The sequence below is a fragment of the Capsicum annuum genome, chromosome 3 (genome assembly GCF_002878395.1).
Source record: "Capsicum annuum cultivar UCD-10X-F1 chromosome 3, UCD10Xv1.1, whole genome shotgun sequence".
Taxonomy (NCBI): Eukaryota; Viridiplantae; Streptophyta; class Magnoliopsida; order Solanales; family Solanaceae; genus Capsicum; species Capsicum annuum.
Window position 1 is genome coordinate 249,188,756 of NC_061113.1, and position 12,477 is coordinate 249,201,232.

Consider the following 12,477-nt stretch of genomic DNA (forward strand, 5'->3'; position numbering starts at 1 on the left):
TTATTATTATTATTATTTTATTTATTTTTATAGCAGCAGCACCTAACTTTTTTCTAATAAATTTTTTTATTATTATTATTATTTTATTTATTTTTATAGCAGCAGCACCTAACTTTTTTCTAATAATTTTTTTTTTTATTATTATTTTTTTATTTATTTCTATAGTAGCAACACCTAACTTTTTTTTAATTAAAAAAAAAAACAGCCACTAGCAGGGATCGAAGTTGCACAGTAGGTTGAAGGAAGCGCCCAAAAAGAGCAAATAATACCACTGGGCTATCTAAGTGTCTTGTTTCATGTGGTTCAATATTAATATACGTACATAAATATACATTTTCTATCTTATATATATACAACGTAATTTTTTTACCGAGGGGGTTCGGGTGAACCCCATGGCAACCACGTAGGTCCGCCCTTCATTAATTTAATAACGTTTTAATAATGTTAATTTAATAACATTTTAATTACGTTAATTTGATAACGTTAATTTAATATATTACTACTACTATCCTTAATAACATTAATTTAATAACGTTTTATTAAAACTATATTTTTTTATTAGTATAGTTTCATCTTTAACTTAATATTTAAATAAATAATATTTAGATATATTATGTAACTTAAATTCGTCCTTTGCTTTATAATAAATATACATACCCGCATGATTTTTTCATATGAGGCTGACCCGCCTAATTAATAAATCTTCAATATTGTTTTTTTCCGCAATGACAAAAGAAATTAGATGTCATTTTCATCTTTGAACCGAAAATAATGAAAAAATAATAGTAAAGAGTCATTTAAAGGTCATATTTGTGTAGTTTTAAATAGTTAAAAGTTATATTTGTGCACTGTCAAAGTTTAGGGTCATATTTATGTATTATGCCCTTAGATTTTAAACTGGACGCGCCCAATTTTGCGTGATGAACTCACATTTTGCCACGTAGGATCGGAGGTCATATTTGTGCAGTTTTGAATAGTTAAAGGTCATATTTGTGCACTGTCAAAGTTTAAGGTCAAAGTTATAATTTGTTGTCAAGTTTAGGGTTATATTTATGTATTAACTCGCTCAAATAATATGCTTATCATGAACTCAAATTCAACAAAATCATAAGCACAAAATTCATTCAAATATAATCATTCGTGTGACTTATAGAGATTCGTAATCATTAACAACTTACTCCAACTGTTAGTCCGTTGTCGAAATTCAAAAAGGAGAAAGCTTTATTAATTACTCTGTCCAGGCAATTTAGATCAAGGGGAAATAACAATGAAAAAAAAAAAGAAATAAATCAATTCAACACATAGCACCTATATCAAAAAGGGGTACATGAAAGACTTTGATTTATTAGCTGCTAATCATGGCTTAATCAGCGGATGAAAGCAAACTAAAGAAAGAGGAAAAGCTTCTTTTTTTTCTTTTTAGTAGGGCAATTAATGACAACCACTAATTATTTAGGCAAAGACAAAGAAAGATGCAACAAGCCGAACTAAAGGCCACAACAACAATATTGAGAGCACGTACATTCAGGAAAAGATTTGCATCAAGGGTCTTTAACGTGGGCTAAATAATAGTTGTTTATGAATACGTTGTTACCAAATCCGAACTCTTAAACCTATTTGTCGAGGAGAATCAGTTGCCTAGCGTTATTTCTATCAATCATTTCACATCTTGTTTTAACATTCCCCATGCATGAATGACTCTTAACATCGATCAAATAAAATATCGACAGGATATGACTTTATAGTTTACACAATTTTAAACTGCAACATAAAAATCAATGAGATAGAGAAGTTCAAGAGATGATACGAAGAACTTAGGCCTAGGATCCCAAAATGCAACATGAGAATCAATATAATAGTGAAGTTCAAGAGATGATATGAAGAACTTAGGCCTAGGAGCATCTTAGGGAAACTGAATTGGTGTTTTAAGGCTCCCTCTAGAGCTCAACTATCCCTAGCAGTGTTTTGGACGGTGAAAGGCGATAAGAGGCAACAAGGCCCCGCCTCGTCACGCGGCGAGGCGAGCATCTTTTGAATTAATATAAAAATATTAAAATAATATATAAATGATCAAAATTTCAATAACACTAATATATTAAGAAATATTTCAAGTCAAGAATTAAAAATATATAGTAGATAGATACTAAAAGTCTAGAACTTAAATGACTCAACAATTTAATATCCATAAAACAAGTCTATTCTTTTTCAAGGTTTGCATAATCTTCAATTCCGACATGCAGTTCATTATATTGTCCCTCATCTTCTTCCTCTTCGGATTCTTCATCAACTAGGACCCAAGTTTGACTTGAACTTGTCGCTTTTCCCTTATCAAATGACCTTGACCTTAACTTTCTCCTAAGATCATAGACAATATCATCATCAGCCCCAACTGTCATAGCAACAGTACCCCAATTAAGATCACCTTCCTCAAATACTAGTTCATCTTCTTGATCTTCGGGGCCAACAAGTAACCATTCATTCGCATCTTCAATATTTTCCAACATAATAGGATCGATGGCATCGCGAATATCATAACAACGTGCCATTGTTCTATTGTACTTAATGTACACTAGATCATTAAGACGCGATAACTCAAGCCTATTTCTCTTCTTGGAATGAATCTGTACATAATAAGTAGTTATTAATTAGATTTGAAGAATAATTGTTTTAATATAGAAAGTTAAATATAATAACTCGTTCTCATATGTTCAAAGACACTCCAGTTTCGCTCGCATCCAGATGCACTACAAGTTAAACTCAGAACTCTCATGGCAAATCTTTACAAATTTCGAGTTCCGCTCCCAAATAGGGACCACTACTCAACTATAGAAAAAAATTGAAGGTTAATAAGTATAAAAAAATCAATAACTTAAGGTGCTTTAAAATAAAGATAACTAAACTAATTAACTAACCCGGTGACCTCGTGTCTCTGGCTCTAACAGCTTGACCAGAACCAAACAATCCATCCACACTCTTGTACTTAGCAAGCTTAACAAGTAGTCAATCTTGAGTGGAAAGATCGGGGACCATCATCTCAACACAAGTGTAGTAACTCTCCCACACTTTAGCAATTTTATCCTCACTCATCATTGATTTAAAGTACAATATGGAATTCAAAATATACCCGGCGGAGTGCAACGGTCGCTTGAGTTGGTCAGTCTACCTTGAATTAATTATTTCGAGGACTTTCTCATAATGCCTTAAAACTAATACGAGAGAGACTAGGAACTCACGAAATGACACCAAAATAGTCCACTCAACAAGGCACAAACTGAGGACCCTTTGAGAGCTAGTTTCGGCCAAGAACAAGAATACGAGTTTCACAAGTTAACAAGGTGTTGGTGACACCAAAATCAGCCAATCAATCTAAGTTACAACACAATATAATGAACAACGAAGAACAACGACAATGTTATAACAAGACAACATCACACGGCTTACAACACAAGATACAAACTACTACAAGATGAAAACAAACAAAAGGATAGATAGTTGGACAAAGGTGGTGTAAATCCTAGTAACCAAAGAGTACATAAAGCTCTAAGACCCCTAACACCTCCACACACTATCACCTAACTCTTACGATGACACAAGAGAGGATTCCACCACTCAAGCGCCAAGGTTTCTAAAAAACAAACAATTATTGGAGATTCCACCCTTGAATTGCTATCCTAGTTACAAGTTTTGGTTTGCCTCAAGTAGAGAGATGACTTTGGTGTTTCAAATGTCAAGAGTTTACAACAATAATCAACTAAGCCTCAAAAGACCTATCTTGTTCTATTTATATTACGTAACAATTTAGACTTAAAGTGACAAAAGTGCCCCTTTAATGAAAAGCCTTCAAAGGCCACCTCTCTAGTATAGCAAATAAGAAAATGGACGACTTCGGGTGTGTCTTTGGTCCATCTCAGATCTCAACATTGAACTTCCTAGGATGATAATTTGCTGCACTTGTATACACGTTGATCTTCATAGTCGCACTTGTATCAAAAACTCCATCAAATCCCCGTTGAATAGTTTCCTTCACCTTATCTATTGCTTCAAGCATATAGCCCATTGGGGGTCATTTTTTCCCCATCCACCAAGTGAAGGAACAAGACCAAAGGACCACAAACTTTAAGAGCCTTGACTACGTCATTTCAAAAGTATGCAGAATAAAGAATGGCGGAAACTTCTTTTCCCAAAACTTCCTTTGCAAACTTACTAGAACTCCATTTATTGGAGATGATCAAGGTTCTCAAATTCTTCCTTTGTTTGTACATCACCTCCAAAGGTAAAAAGGTCGTTGCGAATCTTGTCTTAGTCGGTTTCACCAAATTTTTCTCATTAGTGAATTTTCTCATCAAGTTCAACAACAACAGTCTTTGACTTATGTAATAAATCACCTTTGTGGCCTTCTTAAAAACTGTAAAAGATATTATATCAACTATTAGCTTAATAAATATTCAGACTTTAGTAATAAGTAAAAAAAGAGGTGTTTATTATTACCAAAGGCATATGGATTAATCTTGAATATGTCTTGCAACATCAAATTGATGCAATGGGCAGCACATGGAGTCCAATAGATATGTGGGTACACAACCTTCATAAGATCCCCCACTTTTACATTCTCGCTAGTATTATCCGTTATAATTTGTACAACATTTTTTGGTCCAATATCCTCAATTGTCTTCTCAAACAAGCTGTACATCTTAGTGTTAGTGGTGGACTCATTGCTAGCATTGACAGAACCAAGAAAGATGCTCCCAATCGGACAATTGATCAAAATATTAATGATCGTTTTTCCATTATGAACTATCCATTTATCCATCATGATAGAACAACCATACTTTTGCCATTGCACCTTATGTTTCTCAACAAGTTCATTAACTTTCTTTACTTCCTTCTTTAATTGAGAAACTCTAACTTCATGATAGGTAAGTGGCTCCATTTCCAGGCCATGTTGTCCTACCGCTTCTATGAAGTTAGCAAATGAATCATAATTAACACAATTAAATGGGAGGCCCGCATCATACATCCATATCGTGAAAGCATTTACCGCCTCGGTCCCTTAAAATTTTTTTGTGTAATTAATTCCTCGTCTTCCTCCTACTCCCGCCTTTTCAAAGTCAGTGTTATGTTGTGGCTTTTGTGGATAAAACTTATCCATAGGACTTTTCGTCATATATGCCGAGGATGATACACTACCACCACTCGAAGACATTTTTCGATATTTAGAGGGAGGCATCATTTCCTCAAGTTCATTCATATCATCATCAACTATATTATATGATGGCATATATCGTTGATTCTTTTGGATTTGTTGCGGTTTTGCTATCAACAAATGGCTTTACTTCATCTCTAATGTTTGCGGGACAAGATTGACATATCCTCACTTTTTTTTTCCACCTATTAAGTGTTGTTTGAATTGAGTAATGCCGCCATTTATGGTACGTCGATAAAAATTATAAATCACCGCATCTTTTGTCGGTTCTTATGTACCATAATTCCATCCTATGTCCTTTTGTTTGCTACTAATAGATTGGGATGCCATTGAAATTGAAAGTTGTTAATGATCAAATAATTTAATTAGCATATTATCATAATGCTGTTTTAATTCTACATAAGTTATTAAAAAAAATACATAATAAGAATTAAGGACAGTGGCCACTGGTTAACTGGTTATTACTGTAACAATGTACATGTCACAAATTCACTGTTACAGTCACAGATACAGTGATAGCCGACCGGAAATAGTAGAAGAAGAAGAAGATAAAAAGAGGAATAAAAAAAAAACAGCACCAAAATACCAAGTCTAATCAAGCGGTTAAGAAGAAGAAGAAAGAAGAAAAAAACCCAGAAATCACTGCTTACCGGAGTAGCGGAAGTCGCCGGAATCAAACTTGTGAGTTGAAGGGTAGCAGCCGCAGGTACCAGTTAGTAAGTTGGTAGTGTTAAAATGTGTAAATAAAGCCCTAAAATTAGCTTATATACCTAAAATCCTAATTTTTTAAACAACAATTAAAAGCCGATGCCTTTCTCGCCGCCTCGCCTTTCTCGCAAAGGCATCGCCTTTTGATTTTCGCCTTGCCATGGACTAAAAAGGTGACACATCCTCGCCTCGCCATTCGTTCAATGGCGACGAGGCGCTCGCCTTTTATAACATTGATCCCTAGTGTAAGGATAAAACATCAATAATAATAATAACAACAACAATAATAACGATCTTTTTTTGATATATTAAAAGTGATAAATAAAAATAAAAATAATTTTTTGCACAACAAATAGGTAAAAATGAACGAGGAAGTACCAATTACAAGCATGCATTTGGAGTTTGGACATACGATTTCATCTCATGATTTGTAATCGCAAATTCCCAGTCAAACTTGATTTAGGATTTCAAATTATGATTTCAACATTTCTTAAATTCAAAATTGGACACATAATTTTATTTTTTATAAAAAGAATCTCCATTATTTTAGATTTTACAAAAAGGAAGTGAAGAGATTGTACCCAAAATTTAAAAAAATTATATTAAAGAATAAATAAATAATTACTCTAACATGGCTAAACAGCCCCTTACTAAATCTGACATGGCATACATAAATCAGCATAATAGAGCAACACATGGCGGCTCCAAGTAAACACTCAACATGGAAACGAAACTCCCAAAACAGTAAACACTCAAACACGAAGACGAAATCCCCAAAATGCAAACACACAACACGTAAAACAAAACCAAAAAACCTCAAATTAGTGTCGAATAAAACTTGCAGTTATTAGTTAATCAATCATCGAAAAGAAAGAATAAAAAAAGGAAGAAATCAGCAAAATGGATTTAGACCCAGATTACAATCCAAGTTTCAAAGCCAAAATACACACCAAATGGGTAGCTACAGTTGCCAGTATTTGGATCCAATGTACCAGTGGCTCTCTCTACACTTTCGCCATCTATTCCACCGTACTTAAGTCCAGTCAAGGATACAATCAATCATCTCTCGACATAGTCTCCGTTTTCAAAGACATCGGCGCAAATGTCGGCACTCTTTCCGGCGTACTCTACTCATCAGTCACCGATCCTCGCCGCCGGAATTGTGGTGGTGGGCCATGGGTGGTGCTGCTTGCCGGAGCTTTACAGTGTTTTGCTGGGTATTTTCTTATGTGGTTGACTATTGTGGGGGTTCTGCCGAAGCCGCCGTTGTTGGTTATGTGTCTGTACATGCTTTTAGCTGCTCATGCTATGACGTTTTTCAATACGGCTAATGTTGTTACTGCTGTGCATAATTTTCCGAATTATAGAGGGACCGTTGTTGGCATCATGAAAGTTCGTTTCTTAATCCGTTTAATTTTGAGAGAAATTAATTAAGTCTAATTGCGTTACTCTTCAGAAATTATTGACAATTGCAAGATTTGTCATAGATTTCGATTTTATGCTTATTCAAGTTGCAAGCTTTTTGTTATGGACTTCAATTTCATGTACTCTTTATAAATTAAACAGCGTAATTAATGTAAGATTGGATGTGTGGGATGTAACTTTAGGCTCTGATAGAAATTAGGATGAGATGAGATGAGATTGATTGTGGATTTGTGGTGCTTAATGCAGACAATTTAGATATGGACGTTTCATTTTCCAATAGAATGGTTTGATGGATGAGGATACAACGCAGTAAGCTGAAATAAACTGATTTAAATTGAGGAGTGCGGTAGGATTGTTACGCAATAGGATGATGCTAACGAATGAAAGGTGTGTTCTATAGAATGTTTGAAAGACGTTCATTTGTCAATATATTCACAAGATAAAAATCGTAGAAAATGGGTTTTTTAAGATAGGTGTTCTGTCATAAAAGATTGGATAAAACTAGAAATGATCACAGTCAATGAAGATTGCAAGTAGCATACATACATTGGATAAACTAGAAATGACGACATGCTACAAAGAATGCAAGTAGCACATGTATATGATAAAGTAAGAAGGTCGCCTGGGATTACTTGATCATTTCTTAACTAGACCTTCATATGTATTGTTTATAGATGCTATGACAATTAGAAGTTGTTGGATTTAAATGAGATTGGCGAACGGAATGAGCTAGCTTGTTGTTTTTGTTGGTGTTCTTACATTTGCATAAGGTTTTCTGCTTGTCAAGATTCTTTATAGTCATTTTGTTTTGGTTAGAGACTTTATGTCTATGTAGGGATAAATGGGAAGAAAATCTAGTTTTAGAGAACATCTAATTTACCTTGAAATATGAATTATTTAGTAAAGAATACTTAAAACTCTGTAACAAATTAGTAATATGAAATGTGCCTAGATAAAGACAAATGGATATTGATAAATCATAGTCGGTCGAACGATATTGTGGCTGGTTATTTCTTTGACTCCAAAAAAATAATTAACTAAAGAAGGCAAGTCCTTCACAAAGTTAATTGTATTTTCTCCTCTCATAATATAGAAGGAATTGGCATTCCTTTGATTTTAATACCAAAGTCTCAAAGTAAAATTGAAAGGTCATAGAGATCAGAGAGTAGTGAGTTGGAACCTCAAAAGGCTTGGGATGCTATTCTTGTTGTGGGATATTTCTTCCAATTTATCTATCTTCCCTTGTCCCCTATTTTGATGTTTTATTTATTTTCCATAATTTTATCTAGGGTTTCCTCGGGTTGAGTGGAGCAATATTAATTCAAGTATATCAGACAATATTCAGAAACAGGCCCACTGCATATCTGATGCTGTTGGCACTGTTGCCTCCTATTACTACTCTGTTACTTATGTCGTTCGTAACAATCTCACAAACAAATGAAGATGATGAGAAGAAGCATCTGAATGGTTTCTCATTGATTGCTTTGGTACTGGCTTCTTATCTCATGGCTGTAATCATCGTGGGAAACATCTTCTCTTTACAAATGTCCGTTAGCATCATTGCTTTTGGTATACTCATTTTCTTGCTGCTTTCCCCAATTTCTGTTGCAATCAGTGCCCACAAGGAAAAGTCTTATAGAATAATTAAGTACTTGCTTGAGAAAAACACACCGGAGGATGAGCAAAATCGATCTCAGGCACATTTTGTTGACATTGGGCAAAGTCATGATTACTATGCCGAACTGCCTGCTGGTGCTGATCAAGAGAGAGATATGAATGAGAGGAGGACTCCAGAATGGGGGGAAAACATGAATCTTTTTCAGGCAATGTGCACCACTGGTTTTTGGTTTTTGTTTGTCACCACTGCATGTGGAATGGGCACAGGCCTGGCCACCGTTAATAACATTAGCCAGATAGGAGGGTCACTTGGGTACAAAACCTTAGAGACAAACACTTTAGTTTCTCTATGGAGTATCTGGAATTTTCTTGGTCGCTTTGGAGCTGGTTATATTTCAGATTATTTCTTGCGCTCACTAGGTTGGTCAAGGCCATTATTTATTGTTGTTACTCTGGCTTGTATGACTGTTGGCCATGCTGTGATAGCATCTGGTCTGCCCGGTGCTTTGTATGCCGGCTCTGTTATAGTTGGTGTTTGTTATGGATCACAATGGTCACTAATGCCCACAATTGCTTCTGAGATATTTGGTGCCGGGCATCTGGGCACAATATTTAACACCATAACCATAGCAGGCCCTGTAGGGTCTTATATACTGTCTGTTTGGGTAGTCGGATACCTCTACGATAAGGAAGCATCAGAAGGGAACATGTGTAGTGGAACTCACTGCTTCATGTTGTCCTTCTTTATCATGGCAGCTTCCACTTTGTTTGGGGCTGTTGTGGCCTTGGCCTTGTTTTTTCGGACAAGAAACTTCTACAATAATGTTGTTCACAGAAGAGGTGCAAGTACCATTACTGGTTAGTTCTCGTTGATAAAAACAATCGAGGATAGCAGTTGAAGGCCATCAGCAACAGCTCCTTGTAACATAGTGTACACAGTTTTATACAATTTGGTTGGTAGGTTATCTGACTACCAACTTTGTAATTTTTGATATGTATGAACCTGTATCGGTGTGAATTTGAAGTTTCGACCACCAAGGACACTATAATTATGAGAATCAGACGCGAAAAAGTGGAACGTTTTCTCAAGTATCCTCCGTGGCACTTCGCTGGATAAGGTACACATTTGGGAGTTCTGCAGTTTTGAATCCTAGAACACTTCAGATCAGTAGATAGTATTGTAGAATTCAGTTCGACAATTTTGGACTTTGTGTTGAAAGGTGAACTCGATGCTACTCTTATAAGTTGTAAGGCGTGATAAATTGAGTGGAAAACTGGAAATTGGATGCAATTAGTATTTGAATGTCTTAATTATTGTTTGTAGCCAGCTGTTTTTGTGATATTCTAACATAGTTATTTGGTTCATAATATCTTACGTTTTTGGCAGAAAAATCACCCTTGGCTTTGTTTGTTTTTCGGGTACAAAATCTGTATTTATAACCAAAACTTCAAACACATGTTCAATCAACTTATGAACAATCAAAATGAAGTTCAAACTATTTTATGAAAAAATAGAAAACCAACTTTTAGAAAAAGATGATGAAAAAAATGAAGTTCAAACTATTTTATGAAAAAATAGAAAACCAACTTTTAGAAAAAGATAGATGAAAGAAAGAATCAAGCACATGTTCTGTTTTATGAGCTACATTTATTTGAGATGGAGAAGTAAAACAAATCACAGCTCCCTGCCTAGAATTGGTTTAATGCATGGTACTAGATAGAGCAATCAATATGGGCCAGGCCCATTGGACCGGTCTGTAATTTGATGGAGTTGGGCTTCAGCTTTTGCAGCTCATTAAGAACAAGACTTTTTAGTCTGGTCATGATAAGCCCGTGGCCCATGAGGTTTGAGCAATGTGGGTTGGGCTTGCCCGTGGGTCGGCCTGTAAGTCAAATACATGCAACTATTTAGATTGCTTGGTAGTATTTTTATTTGGTTCGAAGGATATCATGTCAAAAGTTATTTAATTTCGCTATTAGGAGTATTTTTTGGGGTGTTAGAGACTTGATTAACAAGTATTAATACTATGTAATCTTGTTTGGTAATATATGTTTATTAACATTCTAAAATTAAATTATAAAATATTATTTTTTAAAAAGTGGGCTGGCCAGTGAGGGCCCAGCCCACAGAGTAATGGTGTGGGCTTGGTGTTTTTTGGCCTATCATTTTGATGGGCTAGCCCAGCTTGACCCGTCAAACTCAAAGCCCGTGTGGACTAGCCCGGATAGACTGAGCCGACCCGTATTGACAGCTCTAGTTCTAGATTCTCTCTTAATGGGCACTATATTAGTAGTGAAGTCTGTAGACACGTAATTTTTGATCCTCCCTAAATTTTAATTTGTCTATTGATATTAAATATTTATATTTATATTTAATCATATATTTTGATCTTTATTTTTATTTTATTCTAATTTTAAAAATAATATAAAAATTAAATATATGTTTTCTTTTATAAATTTTAATAAATAAATTAATAGTTTTAATATTATTTTATTTTATTATATTTATAAATTGTTATTATCTTTTTGTTAAATATAAAATTAATTGATTATTATTTTATTTACATTTATTATATTATTTATTTCTGATTTATTATTAATATTATCTTTTATTAAAATAAATAAATAAATTATAAAATTTCAATTTTAAATCCCTTCCCCCTTATCTGTCTAAATATAACCGTTCCCCCCTAAAAATATTAACTGTTCCCCCCAATATTTTCCTATATTTAAGGACTTTCACTTTCAGAAAAAGAGAGTCCGTACATTCACACAAAGTACATACTTGAACATCAGATAAAAAAAAAGAGAGAAAATTAGCAGAGAGCAAATTCTCGGTCCGAAAAGAGAAAAGTTTGAAGATTGAGTTTGATTTGCTGACGAGTTTTCGGTGACGACTGTTTTACTCTTTGTTATTCAATTCAAGTAATCACAGTTTCTTTTCAATCTTGAACCATTTTATATTGTAAGTTTATGGAAAATATAAAGAAAAATGCTTAGGTGATTTTATTACATTATGTAGTATGTGAAATTGATTAATTATGTGAAATTTCATATCATACATTGTGCAGTCAAAATACTGTGTATTTATATTCTTTGTACATAGAAAAATTCTGTACTCATAAATACACTATACATACGTATAGACGGAAAGAGAGAATCTTTCATTTCTTTAGCAACATATACAGTACACATACACACCGAAAAAGTACATGCATATATTGTCACGCGCACAAACAACGTAAAATAATTAACAAAAAATTAGCAAAATGAAGGAAAAATCAGTGAAATGAGAAAAGATCAGAAAGATGAAGATGAATAGAGAATGTTTAGTTTTTCTTGAATTTTTCGACAAATCCCTCACCGGAAATGATCAAAAATTCTATCGAAAGCCATTAAAACCAGCGACCAAATGGTCAGCGGGGCCACCATCGCCGACCAGCCCCCCTTTCCTTTTCCCGTCGCCCCAAAACCAGTAACCACCACCAACACCGTCGGCAACCTATCATCTTCCCTCTTCCCTT

General features: G+C 34.5%; 1 protein-coding gene across 1 annotated transcript; it reads left to right on the top strand.

Moving 5' to 3' along the window:
- Window positions 1–6,596: 6,596 nt before the first annotated feature.
- Window positions 6,597–10,280, top strand: LOC107862492 (protein NUCLEAR FUSION DEFECTIVE 4). The gene is made up of 2 exons (XM_016708092.2): window positions 6,597–7,303; window positions 8,626–10,280. The coding sequence occupies exons 1-2, from the start codon at window positions 6,812–6,814 to the stop codon at window positions 9,814–9,816; spliced, it is 1,683 nt and encodes a 560-aa protein (XP_016563578.2). The 5' UTR covers window positions 6,597–6,811; the 3' UTR covers window positions 9,817–10,280.
- The last annotated feature ends 2,197 nt before the right edge of the window (window positions 10,281–12,477 follow it).

What these genes read in the sequence shown, in the direction of transcription:
- LOC107862492 (XM_016708092.2), top strand. Translation starts at nt 6,812, where the DNA reads ATGGATTTAGACCCAGATTACAATCCAAGTTTCAAAGCCAAAATACAC. An exon ending in CCGTTGTTGGCATCATGAAA is followed by an intron (nt 7,304 to 8,625) that starts GTTCGTTTCTTA and finishes AATTTTATCTAG; the next exon opens with GGTTTCCTCGGGTTGAGTGG.